This window comes from Thermobia domestica, chromosome 10 (assembly GCF_964235325.1).
Source record: "Thermobia domestica chromosome 10, izTheDome1.hap1.1, whole genome shotgun sequence".
Taxonomy (NCBI): Eukaryota; Metazoa; Arthropoda; class Insecta; order Zygentoma; family Lepismatidae; genus Thermobia; species Thermobia domestica.
In genome coordinates, this window is record NC_137463.1 from 270,117,000 (window position 1) to 270,139,184 (window position 22,185).

The following is a 22,185-nucleotide window of genomic DNA, read 5'->3' on the forward strand; positions in this document are numbered from 1 at the left end:
CGAAGACTGACCTGTATTTCTTCTTACTTTTCACGTCTTAAAAAACAAATATGACATATCTCTATTCAGCCAGAAATGTTTAGCAAATGTTTTACATCAATTATACAGTGTAAAGTGGATTCCACCATAGGGTTTCTGTTCTTCAAGTTTTCTTTTCTCCTAACTTCTTCCTTTTCCTTTGGGTGAAAGGTTTTAGCGAAACAGCTTATATATACCGAGCGAAGTAGCTCAAATGGTAGAGCGTTGGCTTCGGATTCGGGAGGTTGAGAGTTCGATTCCCGCTGCCGACCATCCTGACTGGGATTTTCCAGGTTTTCCTCAGTCGTGCCAGACAAATGCCGGGATGGTACCTACTAAACAAGTCCTGACTGATACCTTCCCAAATCTTTTCCATTGTTATTGTTGTTGCTAGATATCCAGTGTAAAATGGCCTCTGAGCTGTATCTGGTGATTGGTAAATAAACGAATATATTACTAGAAAAAAATATTTATCTTGTGCTTCACTGTTTCTTACTTTCCTGCCTCTTTAGGAATGTCCACAACAGTATTTACATTACTGTGTCGCCGGATCCTTTACCTTTTTTTTTCTTTTATCTTAAAGAATAATCAGTACAGAGTATTCCACATACTTAATTTTTAAGTTTTTGACTATCCTTAATGATTGCCCGTGTATTTACAGTCAATTCTCTGTATTTTGTGAAAAAGTTAAAATTAATATATGTAGAAGTGCACAATATCTCTTTAATATATTGATCTAGTGTGGTTGACCCTCAATTCAATTTTTCGGCGGTTACAAACATTAATTCCTCGAGATTTAACGTTCCGCAAACTTTGTGACTCTTACGACTTAGATGGCTAAACTTTATTTTCGTTATATGTAATTTGTGAGATATCTTCTAGCAAGCTGTACCTTTTTTGTTGACATCAAATGTGGAATTTCGAAATAATCTTCATTAAGGGTAATCAAAAACCGAAAATAAATCTATAGAATACTCTGTACAAATTGTTCTTTACAACAAAACAAAAACTTCAATAAGAGATGTAAAGATAGGGATCCTGTGACACAGTAATGAAAATAGTGCTAAAAACATTTCCAGAAAGGAAAGAAATATTCAATTAAAGTCATAAACACGGAAGCTGAAGGTAAGTAATTTTCCTTATGAACATATTCTCTATAGCTTCTATAAGTAGCTTATGCTTTTTAAGTGTTTTCTCTTTATGCATTTTATTACTAACCAGAAAATGAATACATAAAAGGAATAAAATACAATTAACATATTGTCGATCCAATGCCAAAACCGCGAATGTGCTAAATTTGACTTTGAGTTATAAGCATTTTAATACTCAACTTATCCCGAAGAATCACTATATAGACTTAGGTACTTGTTTTAGGAATTGACGATAACTTCTAATGTACTCATATTTCACAAATGGGACTTTGGTATTGGAATGTGTGTGCCCCAAATAACATAAAACTGCACTTTAGGTGAAGATAGCTAAATTTGCACATTCGCGTTTTTGGCATTGGACCGACGAAATCTTGATCACTTTATCATATAGAGGAGGGAAAGAAGTAGGTGACGGGGAGAAAAGAAAACAAAATTAAAGAAAAGACAAAAGGTAGAGAAGCACAAGATGTCGTTAGTATTCTAAATTTGATAGCTGACAGTTAAAGCTAGTAAATGTGCAAAAAGCGTTGGAATTCTTAGAATCAGATGGAAAGTACTGCACCGTGAAGATGAGTGAAAAGTCCGCTACATCTTCACAATTTTACTTCAATAAAGGCACAAATCCTGCGCAGGCCCATGAACAAATTTGTGTTTACGGGTAAGATACGTTATCAGAAAGAACAGCCAAAAGATGCTTCAGTCGCTTACGTTTTGGAAATTCCGATGTCCAAAATGCTCCTCCAGAGGGAGACCAATCACAGGAAAAGTAAATGGCACATAAGCAGTAATCACATTGCCAACGATCTAACCATCCATTACCAAACAGTATTAGAACCATCTGGAAAAAGTTGGCTGCGAAAGAATCTCGAAGTTGAGTGCCACATGATCTGACACAAACGTTTGCGCGATTGAATGTTGATCTGCGAATTTCTACTGAAATGTTCTCAAGCGGTTGATCAAGACTCGTGAAAAGTGGATAACCTACAACAACAATAGGCGAAGCGAGTAGTTCCACACTGTGTGGCAAAGCCAACACTAACATCCAGGAAAGTTATGCTGTGCGTTTGATAGGATTAGAAGCAGGGTTTGAAAAAACCCGGGTATTTTTTAAAAAACCAACCCACATGGGCCCATGTGGGTTTTTTCGGGTATTTTCGGGTTTAATTGGGTTTTTTCGAAATATTTCAATGTCTTTGGGGTAAAAATGTTAAAATATAATTTACATTTCAAGATTGTCATTGTCACAACTTGCAACATTTCTCTATTCTCTGCTGTTTTGAAAAAATGGCCGCCATTTTGAAATTTTTTATTGGATAGCCGAAAAAATCTATACAGCAAATTTAGAATATCTCGTGCTTCTACCCTCAAAATTTGAATTTAAAAAGTACGAAAATTGTACCCTGTAGCATGGATACACGCTATTTTGAATAATGGAGCCATTTTGAAATTTTATGCCGCCAAAATATATACAGCTAATTTAGTCTCTCGAGCTTTTACTCTGAAAATTTCAACTTGGAAGACCGAAAACTTCCCTTTGTAGCGTGGATATTCGCTATTTTTTTTAAGAGCCATTTTGTAATTTTACGTTCGTATGCCGCCAAAATCTATGCAGAAAATTTAGTGTCTCCAGTTTGTATCCTGAAAATTTAAAAGACCGAAAGTTGAACACTGTGTAGTACAGGCAGACAAACGAACAAATGTAGATCATCCCAGGAGCCTGAGAGACGTTCGGCAAATATGAATACCAAATAGCTATATTATTTTGAAACAAAGACATAATTCATCAAAATGTCTTATATGAAATAAATATTTTTCAACGTAAAATAAATGGTTTTATTGTTGAAGTTCACTTTCGATGCTTTGTGCGTTCAATTACGGGAATTTCCCGAGCACTTGTTGCAAGACTGTTCTTTTCTTGTGTTTGCCAGCTATGGAAAGTAGAAAAACCGCACCCCCGCAAAATTCCCTATGATATAGGTCTAAGTGTAACGTATCTCTGTTCGGACCCCCTCCCCCATGGAAAGGAAAATACTATCGTGAATAAAAGTGCATTAGCACCTGTATACTACATATCTTTAGTGCATTCAATAATAAGCTTAATGCTATAAATTAGAAATGGCCAAAATTTTCCGGATTTCGGAAAATTCCAGAATTCAGAAATTTTTCCGAATTCCAGAATTGGCCATCCTTACTATAAATGAGAAACTGAAATCATTATTATTATTTATTTATTTATTTTATTTTATTTTTTATTTTTTTTTTTTTGTATTTATCACCACTTCTTTAAATTTATCGAAACAAATTTAAAAATCAACTACAGAAAATTGCTTTAAGAAGTCCTTTTTTTACTCTCAATAAATGTATAAAGTTCCATACAAGTAAATTTCAAATTTTCCGTGATACAGTCCCTGTCATCTCTTCAAAATTATGTAAACAGATGAACAAAATATATTAATCGTTGATAGATGGTGAAAGGTGAGTTTTGGATTTACAGAATGAAAGTTACTTTTTAAATCTATACTTTGAACTAGATACAAGTTTGAAAAAACCGGTTATAAATGGGCTCGTAAAAAGTTTGCACTGGTCACCGGCTTTAATCAAAATAACAGCAATATTTCCGGTCAGGTCGGTGAAAAACCAACCCTATTCTTTTCCGAAAATTAATTTAAAACAATTAGCAAAAATAGGCCTATAATTCATAATTTATAAAGTAAAAGTTTCAAAATGTAATAAACGAAATTAAATATCTTCCAGCGTAAAATAAATAGCTTCATTGTTGAAGTATTCACTTCCGATGCTTTGCGCATTCCATTGCGGGAATTTCCTGAACACTTCTTTCACGACAGGTTTTCCTGAAAATGCAGCTTGCTTTACTGTACATCGAAACTTCAATTAATACTGAAGTTTGAATTCAGCACTTGAAATAGTAACAGTTACGTAGTCTTGGGAGCTCTGAGCATTAAGCTTCTTAATTTTGACAAGAAATTTATGCTATTGCTGGTGTTGATTCTACAGAATGCTTATTTGAAAGGTAGCAACAAATGACTGTTGTTGGAAAACCAAATTGTTGTAGTTGGAAAACCAAATTTTACTGAATACTTTTGTTACCACCAAATGTAAGAAAAAATATAGAATTGCTAATTTTACTTCAAATAGGCTATAAGCATAATCCACACATTAATTTGTTCTATAATTATCTCAAGCTAAGGGAAGTTTTTTTTTTTATTCATCCATTCAGTTTATTCAGAACTTTATAAAGGTCTTATGTTGAATGTTGTTGTTTACCTTAAAATGAGAGCATCTAATTCGCTCAAAGAAAGTTCAAAATCTGATAAAAATAACTTTCAATGTGATCACCTTTGTTGTACCAATAATATACTAACAAAAAGCTCAAAAACCCAGGTGGGCTTTAAGGCGGTTTTTTTCAGGTGGGTCCAACCCAAAAAAAACCCGCTGGGTTTTTTCGGGCTGGGCCCACTTGGGCAAACCCTGATTAGAAGGGTATTGTGCATCACCAGCTCCTGCCGCTGGGCACAACGATAGTCAAACCTGTAATGTCGACAATCACCACGACTGCACCTAGTACTCCAAAAGAAGCGGCCGGAAGTCATCAACAGAAAGGGTGTCGTATACCACGCTGATAACGCTAGACCGCATACATCTTTAATGACCTGTCAGAAATTAAGAGACGTTCGCTCAAACGTTTTAATGGATTCACTGTCTTGTACAGAACTGGCGCCGTCATACTATCATTTGTTTTGATCTCCCTGAATGGTGTTTGTGAAACAATGTCCCATAATTTGTTGAATCAGGAAGGGAAGTTCTCTAGCGACGCAAGAAAAATGGCAGGTCATTCAACAAAATAGTGCATACGCGCTTTTATAAAGTTATTTTCTGATCACAATAAATGTATTCTAAATTTCGATCTCCAAACGTTTAATACTTTTTCAACAATCTCACAGTAAAACCAGCAATTTGTAACATATTGGGAAAGACAGGTGATCATTAAGTATCGGTAAAACTTACGTAATATTCTTAAATTACCAGTTCCAACACAACAGAACAATGTAAAAATCGTTAGGATTTCTGAGTTCTCGTATTTATAGCCATGTTAGCCCGTCACGTATGAGGGATGACTTCCCTCGGTAATTACACCAACCAGACATTTTGAGGTGCAAGAAAGGAAATGGGGAAGGTATTATTATGTAAGGTACCATCTTGGCATTTTCCAGGTGTGAAAGAGGAAACCCTCACTCAAGACGGCTGGCCTGAAAAAAAAAAAAAAAATGAAATCTCTAAGTTTTACATCTCACGGTTATGCCTGTTAGGCTAAAGAAGACGGTGATGATGAGAGATGAATGAAATGGTGGAATGAAGAAAGTGGAATGAAACGGGAGAATCCAGGGAAAACCCACGAGCACGGTGTTTGCCCACCACAAAGTACACACGGCGCGAGCTGGGATCGAACCATGGACCCCAAGCACCGGAGGTGAACGCTCTACCACTGAGCCACCGCGCCCCCCTAATAAATAAAACGCGAGAGATAAAGAAGAATGAAAACAAAAGGAAGTATGTAAAATAATAATAACAAACATGACAAAGATTTAAAAAGAAAAGTGTAGTGAGGACAGATCGGGAACAGGATTGTCCATTTGTGAGGGACGTCTAAGAGTGCAGAAGATACGATCGATTGCATTGTTGTGATGGGCTGTGCTTTTGTGGAATCAGAACATCGGTCATTGTTGACAAGAATTGAAACGGTTAGAATTTCGCCAATTCTCACAACTGATTTGTTGAAAAGTCCCGTATCTTCCACATAAGTTCCTTGTGGTTAAATGAGAAGACACTGAAACGAAATATAACTATGGGCTTTTTGTAGACTTTGGAATGTTGGAATGGAATTTATTTTACGGATCTCGCTTCTTCATACTATGCGTCTGAGTTGAGTTGACTTTAGCGTGACTCTTACGAGCAAGGCTATATGAGACGTCGATCTACACCTTAACGTGGGATCCGAACCACATGAGTTCTCGCCAAGACTATACGAGAGAGTCTAATATCAGGGAAATATTAATTGATGTGGGCCTGGATAGCGAAGATTCATTTATTTTTTATTATTGTTACATTAATTTTGAACCTATCCTGCACTCCAGCTTCATAATTGCCTTCTTGAACCACACCGAAACGAAACTGGCTCCAATTCCCCTGGCTTAGTGCAGTGATTCCCAACTTCTTTTGATGGCGACACACTGATCAGGTTAGGTACTTTACTATATACACAGGATATTGAAGTCAAGAGCCAAAATAACAATAATTTTAACTTATTATTAAAAGGTAATAAAATGCATTGAAATGAAATCTTTAAGTTTTACGTCCCACGGTTATGCCGGTTAGGTTAAAGGAGACGGTGATGATGAGTGATGAATGAAATGGTGAAATGAAGAAAGTGAGAGGAAACGGGAGAACCCCGAGAAAACCTACGCACACGGTGTTTGTCCACCACAAAGTTCACTTGGCGGGATCGAACCCGGGACCCCAAGCACCAGAGGTGAACGCTCTACCACTGAGCCACCGCGGCCCCAGGTAATAAAATGCATTATATACAGTTTGGACTTATTGGCCTCCTACATAACATAAAATATATATTTTTTTAATTCTAAAATTTCCCGACACATCCTTGAGGCTGCGCAACCCACCTGTTGAGAATCACTGGCTTAGTAGCTCCATTATTCACGTCAGCTAAGTGTGACTGAACCTGTCTTGGAGCACAACACTCAAACAAACAGGAATTATACATAGTTTTATTTAGAATATCCGTTCCTAGTGTATGCTAATATAAACGATAAACTACTCTACACTAATAATTAACAACTCACCGGAATAATGCTCCTTTGATGTATTTGAACCGATATTTCAACTGTTTCCCGTTGAACTGAAAACTTTTCTTCAGGGCTTAGGCTTGAAACTTTCTGTTATGCAGTTCTTTTCATAATTTTTGTAACTACAGTGGTGTTACACATACACTTTTTTTTTATTTATTTATTTATAACAGAACAATATGGTAAATGTATTAACAACTAAATCAAACCTGTTTCTTTTACTTTATAGAAATCTTTTCCTGTAATCTTCTACCGTGAGTATTATTATTTTCCTACCGATGGATGTTCAAATCCATGTACGTATAATGTTTTTTATCTGTATTTTGTAAACGTTTGCTGCAAGATGCAATTCATGAATTGAAAATATAATTAAAAGAAAGAAAAAAAACTTTAAAAGTTGTAATTTTCATTATAATAAAACTTACTGTTGCTTGTTATCCAGTTGTGAGATGGCCTCGAGAAGAGACGCGTGTGTTCCTTCGTCCTCACTGTGGCTGCTCGCCAACTCCTCCTCATCACTCATCTTCTCTGCTTCTGCAAAGAACGGAAACTATTAACACTGCTCACAACAATAACACACAATTTCTGGATTTGGCGAACGATATAAACAACATAGCTTACTACAGTAGACATAAAATATCAGCAAATGAGGATTTTATACAAGGTACGCAACGTACGAAGGCTTCAAGCAGATCACTCATAACATTTCTATCAATTTGTCCATGTCTATTAACTGCAGTTTCCTTCCCTTTACTTCTTTCTTTTTGTTAATCCAAAAATGATTTCACATGTATCGGCCCATGTTTCTATCCTCCACATCTATTCAACAGATACAGACATGTTTGTTCTCTTATTGTGGTGGTTACAGTTGCTCCCAACAAACAGTTCTTTGTGACCGGAATTGGAGCTAATACGAAGCCAATAGAACTTAATCGTATTTACTCTTCCCTATATCCTAAACAAGTTAAGACATTATTAGAACTTCATTCTCTATCTGAGTGTGACACAGTAGATTCCTTCAAGAACAGGGGAAATCAATCTTTCTAATACGTTTTTGAACCTTCCACTGAAAAAAGTTCAGGAAAATGTCCTATAACTATTCTACCAGGCCTTGTTTTCATTTTGTACTACAACACAATAATTCACTGAGCAAGGCTATGTGATATATGTAACAAAACACACAATTGCGTAACAGTTTCGACACAGTAACTATGTCTTCATCAGACTTCCACTCCTTCTGGCTGTTTTGGAGTTGGTCACCTCTTATATAATCTCTGGAGATCAACTTTTAATTAGACTCCGCCCCTTCGTTAAAACCACACAAGTGTTACTTTTAATGAAGGGGCGGAGCCTAATTAAAAGTTGAGCTCTGGAGAGTATATAAGAAGTGACCAATTCCCAAACAGCCAGGAGTGGAAGTCTGATGAAGACACAGTTAGTGTGTCGAAACTGTTACGTGATTGTGTGTTTTGTTACATATATCACATAGCCTTGCTCAGTGTATTATTGTGTTTTAGAAAAAAGTTCTAGAGGTATTTGATAAATTAAACTGCCCAGAAAGATTTACATCTCACGATGAAAAATTGATAGAAAAATAGTACATTTGTCGCTCGTATTTACAAGGTAAAGCATTTTCAGATATTCGTAACCTCTGGTGGTTGCTATTTACCGACAAACATGTTCAACGTGAAACTTTGCTGCCAACAAAGCCAGTTTTACACCAACACAACTTAAAAACTCACTACCAAGCGATGCAGTGACGCCGGGTTAATCTTACACAACCGAATCTCCCTGACCATCTATGTTTAGATAGGAAAGAAGGAGAAATGAGTATTTTCCTATTATGAGTCATGTACCATGCTCTCCAGAAGCTATTTTAAAATTTGGTACGTTGTGTCAAAGGACGATGTGCTTTCAATTGTGTCAATTACAAATGCCGTGTTCAATTACATAGATGTACAGAACAGAGCAAATGTGGAGCAGAGGAAAATCATTGTGAAAATGACGATCAAATTCAGATAATGACTCATAAGTTAAATATCTATTATTAGTTTCCTTTCTAAACAATTCTGCAATAATAGAAAGGTTTCTTTGTGTATTTGAAGTATTTTAGTATTTGTTTTGCTTTTACAACCCAACATGTTTACTCATTTTCATTATTATTTAAGTAGGATGTGTGTCTTTTTTTAACGGTAAGGAAGTGGTACATTGCAATACGAGAACAAATTACCCTATAATCGGAAACTTTTGTTTAATTCAAAGGTATTTATAGGCATAATGATTTGTTAACAATTTATAACTCACACCATTTTCATTGTCGATATTTGACTGCATATCTTTCAAAAAGACCTAATTTTATACCAATTTTGCCGAATTTTTATTAAATTTGTAAATAAATAAAATTATCTATTTGGCGAATATCTATGCAATATGCACAAATAATAGCTATGGAGAAAAATGAGACACTTATTAAAACCCATTCGCTAGTTTAGTAGGTATGCCCATTGATCGTAGGAAAACCCATTTAATTTTACGCCAGTTTTGATAGTTTTCTTAATTTTTGAAGAAGTGAGATTATTTATTTGGCAAATAATCTATTCAAAATCACGTGCAGTAAACAGAAGAAATAAAATAAACCACTTTCCATGGAAATCGAATGAGAACTTTAGCCTGTATAGCGCTAAAAAGACATCGATGTCCGCATTAGCGGGCATCTTAGAAGTATGACGTCATATACCGGCTCGGCCACACTTTGAGACAAAACACCCAGTAGTACCCGATTCTACAGCTCATTACCTATCGATTGCAACCAATCATATAATTGCTTCATTCAACATCCTACGGACTTTGTTATATTTACAAATGCCCCTGCACTACTATTACCTGTTTACCTAATATCGCACCAATACGCGAACCCAAATACAGAGGTTGTTCAGCCTACGTTTGGCCGATTTCGTTCCTTTCCCCCTCCCGGGCAGAATGGACTCATCCAACCTGGCTCGTGGCGTCCTGCAGTGTTGTGCAGTGGCTTCCTCGGAACGGAGTTGTTTTTCCGCGCGAACGACAATAACGCACAAAACAGGACCATTGTTGTGAGTGTTGTGTTAAATTTGTTTCCAAGTGTGTTGGTTTCCGCTCTCTGACCAAAATGCCGCCCAAACTAAGCCGGTTTTGGGAAGGCTATGTTGCGGCTCTTTATGACGCCCACTTTAGTGTTTGTCATTGGAAAACAGTGCAAGAAGAATGGTTGCAACATCAGTTTAAGTGGAATAAAAAATATTATTAAAAAGTACAAGGGCAAAGAAGCTCCACCATTTGGATCACCAACGAAGTTGCCTAGGAAGCGGGAATGCACCAAGGCCACTTCCACCATGCAGAGCAAACTTCGCAAAATGGCAATGCAAGAAAATTCGCCAACACAAAGGTGTATGGCTAATCGTCTTGGCGTGTCTTTGGAGACTGTGAGCCGGACGTTAACACTATCAACTCAAGCTGGAAAAAGTCATGAAAGCTCGCGGCCATCTTCTCACGGATGACCACCAAAAGGAACGAAAATGTAACGCCCGGAAGCTGTACGAGCGGCATCTGGCAAAACAAAGGTGGATGTACGTCGTAACGCTCGATGAAGCATGGATTTACCTTTCCGACTGCGGCAAACCAAGAGCCATCATGTACCGAGAGAAAGGCGCCAAGAACTAAAGAAGGTCGTTACTGGCTACTGTTACCGAGGTAAACTGAAGATTCGTAGGGTGGCGAACAACTGCAAAATAAATTCGCAGAATTTTCAGGAGCAGATCATGCGGCCGATCTACGAGCATGAGATTCCAACAATGTACGGAAATGACGACAGTCTGGTGCGCATTCACATGGACAAGGCCTCATCACATACCTCACGATCGTTCCTCGAATTTTACAGGAAGATGGAGGAGGCATGTGGTATACAGGTGATACCTTTCAATGAGGTGCCTGTTAAATCTCCAGATGCAAGTCCTATGGACTATTGTGGACTTGGATTGCTGAAGCGGGCTTCGAGAAAACGGCGTGTGACAACTGCGGAAGGACTTTGGAAAGCTGTGCAAACGGGCTGGAACAAGATTCCCCTCCCAGTTCTTTAGAGAAGCCTATTACAGTGGAAATTACGCTGTCGGGCTATTGTTAGGAACTAAGGGAAACACATCGAGCACTTACGGACCTGGCGCCATGGATTCTTCTAAATTTTTAGGTAAGTCCAAATTGGCCAAATGTAGACTGAACAACCTCTGTAGTCCAGAAGTTAACTTCGCTTTACTCCTCAATCAATCACCCTACACTGATGACTGTTATTACCTTTTTTGTTTGTCTCATGCTGACATTTCATCTGATTCTGTTAATTTCTACGCAAATATTGTATTTCGGGGACACCATCTGCAGCTGTTAACCTCTTTGTTTAAACTTCTGAAGATGTTATCATTATACGGATTAGGATGCAACTTGCTAACTTACATTCGACTACTGTTCCAGACAAGGATGGCTGGTTCAACCCAAAAAAATGAAAAATGTTCGTAAATTCTTGATGACACACATTTCTAGGTTATCACGTTTCACTCCCGTATATTATTCGTATTATATTCAGACCTAAATTCCCCATTCATTACTCAAAAGAGATTATACTACAAAAGCAACTTTTTTTTATGAGTTTATGGATGTTCCTTTTGTGATTTTTTTATAGTTTGCTATTATTATGCAATTACAATTCTAAATATTGTTTCGTTTTAATGTTTACTATTGATAAAATACATCAAAATACCGTACTTTTTTGGGGGAGGGGGTCATAGAAACCCCACGAGAGGCATTTATTGAAATCAGAAGTATCTTGTGTTTCTATTTATGTATAAATGGGTCAGGGCCAAAGTGGACTCAAATAATTCGTATCTTTATTCACTTTTCTCACTGATATGCAAATTAAGTCGTATTTCTTTAACTTGAACTAATAAAAGTCGTAATGAACTAACTTGGACTAAATTAGTTTTTCTGTACTCTGAAGTACTTTAAAATTGTCCATATGTAATTCGGTATAATGGTTTCACTTGTGCAACTGTTAATCTTTTTGTCCTTCTGAAATGATTCTTGACAATTATAACGTATTTTTATCAGGAGTTCTTCGTGAGTGAGTCGGCAGACGTATCGCATTTGTGGCCAATTAGTCCCGATTTCGAGTTGAAATGGAGGACAATTTCTCTCGGATGTAAGCCGAGAAGCAATTTGGATTCCGCTTTAAGATTATGTGATCCCTTCCAGCATAACCCGGTTGTTGAATAATAACACCAAGGCGAAACAAGCTTATTTCTGTCCATATGTGAAAAAATACATAGAGCAAATTATTTACAAAAAAAATAATAATAATAATAATAATAATAATAATAATAATAAATAAAAAATAAAAAAAGGTTTTTGTCAACCCTGGTTCCAGAATACTTAGAAATATCACATCTTATATCCGTTTCAAGCAAAATAAGTTCCGTTCAAATCAGTCATCACTGGTAGGGTGTAATATCAACTCTTAACAGGGTATTTATTCCGTTAAGTCCCGCAAAGTTTCCAACATAGCAATAATAACTTGACGGTTCTACCAAATTTTGACACATTTCTTACATTTCCAATTTAGGTTAGAGCTTTGTATTTCTTTTAGTAGAGCATACACTAAATGATGAGCTCCATTACTACTTGCAGATAGAATTCAGGAAGGCTCAGTATAAATACAGTGTGGAAGTATGGCATAAAACCTACAGTGCGTAAAACAGGAACCAAAGAATGTGCTAGGTTGCCACTAAAAAGTGCAAATACTATTCAACTGATTCGAAATAAGAGCGCAGCAGGAGGACACAAGCGTGGGTGAAGGGGCGCGTCCGTAGGGAGCAGGCGCGTCAGCGACAAGGGTATAAGCATAACGAGGATAGTGGAGGCAGTCTTTACTTTGACTCGGACAGTGACTGCAACCGATTCATCTGACCCGGTTCCCGGTGCAGTTTGAGAATCATTTCCCAAGAACGATTCAATTCATCAGAGCAGTCTAGGAAGCAGCTCCTCGGAACAGACAACCTGTTATTCTCCCCCAAAAATCACTCCTAGACTACTCCGGAAAATAGAAAAATCTTTCGAAACTGCTTCCCAAACTACTCTGGAAACCGGTTCGGACAAATCAATTCTTAAACAACCGTAATTCACAAGTTCTCCAAAATGTGGATCAAAAAACAGCTACAGATAAAACTAATATACTTTAAAAGAAATGAAAACTAGTTTCTAACCTTACCTAATCCAAACTATCCACATTGTTCAACTACGATATTTAATTCGCAGCTAAAAACTTCAAAATGTAGACAGCTTGTATACGGAAGTACATGGGGGTCTACCGTCCCCCAATCCTCCCCCCAAAAAAATATAGCTGAATCAAATAAACTCTATAAAAATGCATTTCGTTATTTTAAAAAATGCACAAATGCAAAACAAATCAAGAATAAAAATAATATCAAGTAAAAAACAAAAAAACACAGCGCTAATGATATGGAGATCCAGCATGGCGTAAAAATTTAAAATATCTGTTTATGCAAAGCACTGTACCCTTTCCAGCAATCGGTAATTACAATAGATCCCAGTGCACATGTGATGAAATAATATGTACCCATTAAACCACCTGATTCTTTAAGTTTCTAAGCAGACCTCCCGACAAAACGTTAGCCAATCGGAGAAAGTTTTAGTGCTTAAGGTTTTCGCCATACCAGAACACTCATGAATAATAAACTCATAATTACGGATGCCACACACGAAAAAATAAGATAGCAACAACACTTGCCCAACACTCAAGTTCACGTACTCTCTAACTCAATTAAACCACACACTGCTGCAAAGCGAGAGAAATTAATATTCAAATTTAATACAAACTTATTTTAAAAAGACAAGTTCAAATTCTTTGTATGAAATTCATTAACGATGTTTCAACCGCATCTGCTATTAGCCATGAAACGAAAATTGAATCACGCACTTGTACACACACTAACTACAGACAGAATATGTGGCATCACAATAGCAAACTATCACATCACTGTGCGCAGACACCTAGTGGAAAAAATATGAACTATCACCAATCTATCTCTCCGCCGCACAAACAGTTCCAACAAGTGACTGAGGCACAAAGAGTTCAAGGAAGTGACTGAACCTATAAGAACCGATTAAAGTCACTGCCCGAATCAAAGTAAAGACTTGCCATAGTGGAAGAGCACACTTACACATACAATACTTTCATTGCTACTCAAAATTCATTTCAGTATACTGTGCACTAACAATAATTACTTATATTTACACACTCATTTCTTCCCGAAAAAAGTTTCAAATCGTATTTTACCTATAAACTTTCTATTTGGTAGAATCGTCTGCTCGAGTTAACCCGGTTTAGGTATCGTTCACTTAACTTAGTAGAATACATTGTTCAGCGCAATGGGGTTTATCGGGGGATAATTTTACAATATCCGCTCCAGTTTGTATCCTTAAGCAGAAACCAAAAATTACACTCGAATAATTTTACAAAACGGAATTAAATTTTCTTAACACAACTCTACCATACCATATTTATCCCAGTGTTGGGTAAGTTACTTGTAAAAATGTAACGCGTTACAAGTTGCTTTATTTTCCCTTAAAATGTATTGCGTTACTTGCCCCCAAAAAGTAACTGTTACCCTACTTTGAAAGTAACGCGTTACTTTTAGGTCCGAAACTTTGAATATGTGAAAAACTCTCAATTTTCCGTACTACTATTACTACCGCTTTTTTATTATTATCATTATTATTATTGCACGTTCTGAATCGCTTTATGTAAATGCAAGGACAAATTTTTACTTGACAGCTATATGAACATTTTCTTTCATATAATGTAACATTGACTAAAATGCCAAACTGAGTTACTTGTAGGAATGGGCACGAGCGAGTTTTCTTTAAAAATTCGACTCGACTAGAAACAGACATCTTTGAGCTCGACCCGAGAAGTCGGCTCGAAAAATTTCCTCCAACTCAACTAAAATTTGGGTCGAGTTTCGAGACGAGTCTAGCCAAATCCGGTGTGTAATTTCGAGTACTCTCTTCAAATATCTTACATAGACAATCTTAATTATTATCAATGATACTACTATTACTACTACTTATATTATTACAATAGCAATACTGTGTATAAACATGAAAGATAGGCGGTTTGCATTTGAGTACTAAAAAATTAGTATCCAACCTCAGCAGTCGTTAAGTCTTGGAGTCAAGGACATTGTTCACGAGCTTCTGAATTTGGGTTGAGGGTCTAGGTTGAGTATTCGGGCTCGAGCCAAACATGGTTAAAAGTTACATGGCGCTGGACAAATATCTTCAAAACTGCTCGGCCCAGATTTAGAATTATCAACGACTCGAACAGCTCGGCTCATAGCTCATTCACTATCGACCCGAACCGAGAAGTGAGCCGAGCCAACAGCTCACTCAACCGAATCGGCTAGAGCCCTCGGCTCAGTTGAGCCAAACCGAACAGATGGCTCATCCCAACCAAGGCAACTCTAGCCGATGGTTCACCCGAAGCGAGCCAACTCGACCCATCGGCTCAGTTGAGCCGAGCCGAGCTGAGTTGATATAAAAAATCTCTTGTGGTCTCTCTATCCACTGTTTGGAACTATAAAAATCTACGACAAAATATTCCAGGTGCTTGCAATCAGTACACGTGATTTCCCTAAGGCTGTCCTGATTTTCCAAATAACATCAAGTGGCACTATGATCTTATCCGTTTCTTTGTGTGTCGGTGACTGACTGTCGGTTACTGACATACATAGTTCATGCTCCATTGTTCTATTCTGAGAAATTCACTTACAGGGAAGAAACATTTGTTTCCGAAAAAAAATACATATATTGTACTTATTCATCCCAAATGTAACGCGAAAAAGTAACGCAAACCAGGTACGTTACTTAAAAATTTGTAATGCGTAACCGTTACTTTTAAAAAAAAACGTAACGCGCTACTAGGAAACATTACTTAAAAAGTAACGCGTAACTTGTGTTACGTTACTTCCCAAGACTGATTTATCCCTACTTTACTCTACTATATCCACTTAAGGCGCCCTACTTATCGATGCGCAACTAAAGTGTGTATTGTAAAGTTTAGCCTTTGTGTTTTAAGTGATCTTAAATTCTTCCTTCCTTGAAGAAAACAATTTTAACACTACGCTGGTAATGTTGGGCCTGTGAGACCAAAGCCTTTACAAAAAATAATATAACTTTAGTTGGCAACAATCGAACTGCTACATGCTCCCCCTACCTTCCGCTCCTAAGTTGTAGTTTAATCATACGTAGCCTGTTTTAGTTTTCGCTTGGTCATTGTTGTGTGCCGCGTGCTTTTTCATAGAGTGGGCCAGACAGACCCAACGTTACCAGTGATGTTATTTTACTAGCACGATTAAATAATATTAAGCAGCGATTTTAGAAGAGAAAACCATATTTCCGTGTGTTAATTTGCATGTTTTTTAAGCACTTGTCGTATAGTTTTTTTTAAATAAAGATATTCAAGTGAAGCATGGCCGAAAGCTATGAGGCATATGTTCAAACTATAAGGGACATGTTAGAGCAAGAACTAAGTGATGTAGCTTGCAAAGAAGATGATGAAGATTGTGATCCTGACTTTTGTTTGCCTAGTGACCATTATACTAGTGATGAAGGAGGAACCAGTGATGGAAGTTCTGATTTTGAAGAAACTGTGCACAAATATTTTGTAGGTAGAGACAAGGACACGAAATGGAGGAAGAAAAAAGGAAATGTGAACATTCGTTCTCGTTCTAGTAACATCGTGACTGCTCGTAAACCGATGTCTAAAAAATTGTCTAAAGAATTGATACTGAGCCAGTTGATTCAGAGAGCACAAAATAAACGCAATCCTACTGATCTTCGAAAATCAGCTGCAAGGTTATGTGGATTAACCTTTGAAGAGCATGCTCCTATGCAGCGAGAATTGAAACGAGAACGTTGCAACATGTGTAAAGACAGCAAAACCAGGTACTTTTGCCAAAATTGTGGTAAGTGGATTTGCCTGGGTCACGCAAGAATGTTGTGTGGTGAATGTTGAGATCATTACATGTAAAGATGCCAATAAGAGTAGCTGCAGTTTTTCATAAATTTGATGGAAATTAGTGCAAATCAAAATTGAAATAAAGTTAAAAGACATATTTTCCTTCAGTTTCAAGTAATATCGTCATTACCTAACAATTTTTATTTTTTGTATCATGTCTGGAATATTGTTTTACGTATTGAATACTGTGTTTAAACCAAAGCTAACTAAATAATAGCTGAATGAAAAATGTTCGTTAAATACTTTCATAACAATAAAAGACATATATTAATTTTGAATTTGGCATTCAAAATAAATTACTGTACTCTTTCGTTTAATATAACTAAAGATAATTTCGTCAATGTAAGCTCGAAGTAATAAAATATTCTTCTTTAATTTATTTCAGTGCGTAAAAACTTGAATGGGTCCCGTAGACCCAACGTTACCACTGTAGTGTTAAGTAATGAACATTTTGTAACTTTTCAAACCACTTGTGGTCTTACACAACAATAATACCGTTAAAAAGTTAACTTATATCTATTTAATATGCATAATCAGGTTTTAGCAATATCAATATGCTTAGTCTTTAACTCATCTTTACCTTAATTAACCTTGCACTTTTTTTTTACGAACACGTGATTTGGAAATACATTACCTGCTATTTAAGTAAAATATCTACACAAACAACGGATTATTCTTTAAAACTAACTCATGGCTGTTTATATTGAATAACATAGAATATTAATTTCTAATCGTTCCTTCTTATATACACTTTCTTCTAAGTTAACTCCATATGACGTCACATTGACCTTCTCTTCTCCACTCCAAAACCATTAACGATAAAAATATAGTGCCTCAGAGATAGTTAAGATAGGCTACAAATTAAAATTTTTCTCATGTGCACCTAACTTAAAAAAAAAAAAAAAAAAAAAAAAAAAAAATTGAAAGGAGACCTAAATTGTTTAAAAGTAAAGATCACCACCAGAAAAAAACATCAAAATCAGGAGAGACATTCAGACAATGAAAGAGGGGTAAGTACTAAGATGTACGCGGCGACAAGGGTGGAGACAAGTGAGAAATTAATAATAAATAATAAAGAAAAAGTGTTATGGAAGAAGTAGATGTATGAACGAGTAAATGTAGAAAGAAAAGAGATGTAAGTATAGTGTATATGAAAAGAAAATCTCACTTGACCTCTTCCACTAGCATCACGGAAATGTGATGTGCACTCGATTGTCACTGACGAACTTCTCATTAGCCTTTTGTTCTGTTATGTTCCTTCTGCTTCTATATATAGAATAATGGCGGTAACGGAGACAGTCATCTTCTAGGATAGCTCGAAAAAGTAAATAAACTGTCTTGTAAACAGAGGGTGGAAATTACCTCCTTCCAAATTTACAAGCTGCCGAAAATAAAATTTAAGACTACCTGGTTCGAAAACTAAGGGACCTATCGTAATTGTGTTAACAAATAACTAACCGCCTTATGCAGAGTCGTTTTGACGTATGATTAGCATCATGCTAAATGCCCGAGTACTGCAGGAATCATATGTTAGTCGAACTCTTTAGTATGGCACTAATAACGCTTCAGAGCGACTCTGCATATGGCCCTAAGTAACTAAACTCTGAGGTTCACAAAAGCTCTCCACTGACTTCTATATTTAGCCAACTGGATCAACTTTCCACTTTATATTCCTATTTATGTGAGATCCATTTTATATTGTTCTACCATTTACATCTAGGTGTCCCTAATGGTCGTTTTCGATTGGATTTCCAGATAAGACTTAAAAAGCGTTAATACTTTCTTCCATTCTGACTATATAATCTGCCCACCTGAGCTTCCTATACTTAATGACCCTAACAATGTTTAGTAAAAGGTATCAATTATGCAGTTCTTCGTTATGAAGTTTCTGCCATTCCCATTCCCATTCCTTTTTCTCTTGGATCCAAATATTCAACTCAGGATTTTATTCTCAATATTTTCAGTCTGCATTCTTCCCTCAGAGTTAGCGACCATGGTTTGCAACTATACAGCACAATGTGATAATTATTGTTTTATATGTTTCAAGCTTCAAATTCACCGACAGAATTCGCGACGTTGTTGTCTGACACCCGACCCCCAAGCTGGAGGGTCATCCGTTATCGTCTGTCCTCGACTGCTTATTCAGTAGAGGAAAGTGGGTGAATACAGAGCAGGAAGGTAATACCGCGGATCAAAGTTTCTCTATGATATCGCAGAGCATGATATTTGTAACGGCGAGAGACAGGTACAAGCAGTAACACACTCAACATATGATAGTTGGGTGTGGGCGCCATAATAACCGAGTAGTACACGTTGAAAGAGAAAAGTGGAAAGGTGTTTATAATTTGAATATTGTGTGTTGGACGTGCTTTGAAGAAGAAGTAAATTGTGTTGCTAAGGCAATTCGATTCGGTTTTGAGTTCAACGTTCCGTTCAGCAGCGATCTTTTAAAATATAAAACAATTATACGACAATACTAGCATATTCTATTTTCAATTATTATTTGGGTATGAAGGTGCATATGGGGTAATGGCGCGCAATGTATAACGTTAGTGCGCGGTTTTCCCCCTCATTGTTCTCTAGGGGACACAATATACTCAGTTTTCTCTCCCTTTTATTTTTACAGATGTCGAGAAAGTACTTTAGTGCGGAGGTGAAGTGGGCAATTCTATAAGAATTGTTCCTTCTGAATAAAAAAAGAAAAAAGAAAGAGAGAAAAAGGTGAAACTTTCAGAAATAGTTGCTTATACCCGGCAAAGAAATCTAGAGGTAGGGCACAAAGTTTTTGAACACCATACTGGAAAATGGCCGCCATCTTGAAAAATAGGGCTATTTTTCAGAATAGCTATCCATTTTAAGTAGCTACTGCTTCAACACTATTCATCCGAATTTCATGATTTATACGTCATTCTCTTCAGAATAAAACAGACTTTTAAATATAACATATAGTATGGTCGTATGACGTACAAAGAAAGGGAAATTTGAAGGAAATCGGGAATTTTTCTTTAAAAAAATCGTTTTGGGGAGTTTTAGCCCCCTAGAGCCGCCCCAGGTGAGAGTACGCGAATGTAATGTACCCTGTAATGTACCCTGAAATAATACAGAGAAGTTATGGTCTCTCTTTGTCAAATAACATTGGAATATCCTATATAATGACATGAGAACAATTTATTTCCTAATCCTGTTTGAAAGTAGGAAATTTACACTAACAAGGAAAATTGCTGTCTAAAATTTCTAGATAAATTAATATTCCAACGAATTGCATGGCTAATACTTCATTTTTTTTTAAATGATACAATTTCTCAATTGTAATACTGTCCATGCTCCTGTGGAGTATGGAAAACGGGAAATTTAAGGGGAAATCGGGAAATATATCTGAAAACATTTTTTTAAAATGTTTCTTTTTAATGAAATGATCCCGGGTGAAAGCATGTGACCTTAATGTACCCTGAAAAATACATTGGAGTATTGTAATCCTGCCAACAGTGGCAAAGCGTAATCCCAAAAGTAGGGTAGGCCCGATAAGCTAATAACACAAATAAAATTTAATGTATCCTAAAATGTTTAAAATTATAATCAGAATTCTGTTTTCCTTATTGAGTTAAAGAGAAAACACTACCAAATCTATTTATTTGAAAGGATTTTCTTGGTATACTAGTAACGTTTTCCTCTTGGTTATTAAATGTTTGCTTAAATGACAAGAGTTGTATGACGGAAAGTATATTATTATTATTATTATTATTATTATTATTATTATTATTATTATTATTATTATTATTATTATTATTATTATTATTATTATTATTATTATTTAACATATATTTACATGAGGAAAACACACAATATGTATTAATGAAATATTCCCATTGAGCTCCACTACAAATATTTTGAAGTGCAGTTCATATTCTCTTCTGTCTGGGATTTGCAGGGAAATGGGAATTTCCTTCTCATTGTTGCTTTTATTTCCTGCATATTTGAAACTGGAGGTAGATAAAAAGAATGTATAGTTAGCTGTCAAATTTCTTGGATAAGCGTTTGCTACTTGCATCTCCCACTTTCAAGTAAGTACAATACTGCATTTAATTAATGCATCAGGTGATAAATACTTCACTAGAAATATTAATGCTCAGAAGGAACTTCATTTGAATCAACGCAAGATACTTAATATTGTGTTGTATGGAGTGATATAGTTAAGGGGGGGCTTCCAAGATTAAGCACTCACCGAAATGTTATCGCAACTTTCTGTCGTTTTATATATACTGCAGAATTTTCACATTTCCAAGAATAAAGTTAGCGAAGCCCCTCCCGAAACAAAATCATAAATACTCCACTGATTCTATGAAATGGAAAAGTCAACTAAAATTATACAAAAATATTATTTTATCCTTACGGTAGCGTTTGGTAAATTTGTACAAATGTTTAGTGTATCAGACATATTCTTACAAGCTATTGTGGATCAGGCCCCATGTATAAAAAAAAAAAAAAAAAAAAAAAAAAAAAACAGCTACTCTGAATAACTCTTGAGAGTATATACCTAAATTTAAAAAGTTATCACTAATAGAAATACATAATTCTACACAGAAACTTCTTACTCTGTGTTAAGGAAATCATTTTATAAAACATTTGCATTGAAAGATGCCTTCAACGCTAAAACTAAACTCCAGAGGCGAGCCTTCGCACCTTCCCAAGAATGCGTTCAATCTCCAGCGATAATAGTTTCGCTCCATCAGCATCATAGCCTGTAAGCTTGTCTAGCGAGCTGGTGAGGCTCAGACGGAAGGGTCTTGGAGTGTTTCCAACCTACCATTTTATTACCGAAAAAACTGAAATGTTGAAGTATTAACTTTATTTTAAAGAAACCAAAGATAAAGAAAATATACGGTAGAAAATAGGGTAGGCCCGGCCTCGGAGCCTCATAGTACGATTCGCCACTGTCCACCAATTACCAATCCGATATTATACATAGTAACGCTGTAAAAAATAATTTCCCAATCTTGTTTGCTAGGACAAAGTATCA

The 22,185-nt window shown here is 36.3% G+C and overlaps 1 protein-coding gene across 1 annotated transcript in view; it reads right to left on the reverse strand.

Moving 5' to 3' along the window:
- LOC145663228 (U3 small nucleolar RNA-associated protein 14 homolog A) overlaps positions 1-17,983 on the reverse strand; it is a 49,868-nt gene extending 31,885 nt beyond the window's left edge. The window contains exons 1-2 of the mRNA XM_081729596.1: positions 17,803-17,983; positions 7,474-7,582 (exon numbers count right to left, since the gene is read on the reverse strand). Coding sequence (XP_081585722.1) covers positions 7,474-7,571 — 98 coding nt within the window. The 5' untranslated portion in view covers positions 7,572-7,582; positions 17,803-17,983. The remainder of the gene's footprint in view (positions 1-7,473; positions 7,583-17,802) is intronic.
- Between the last annotated feature and the right edge of the window lie 4,202 nt (positions 17,984-22,185).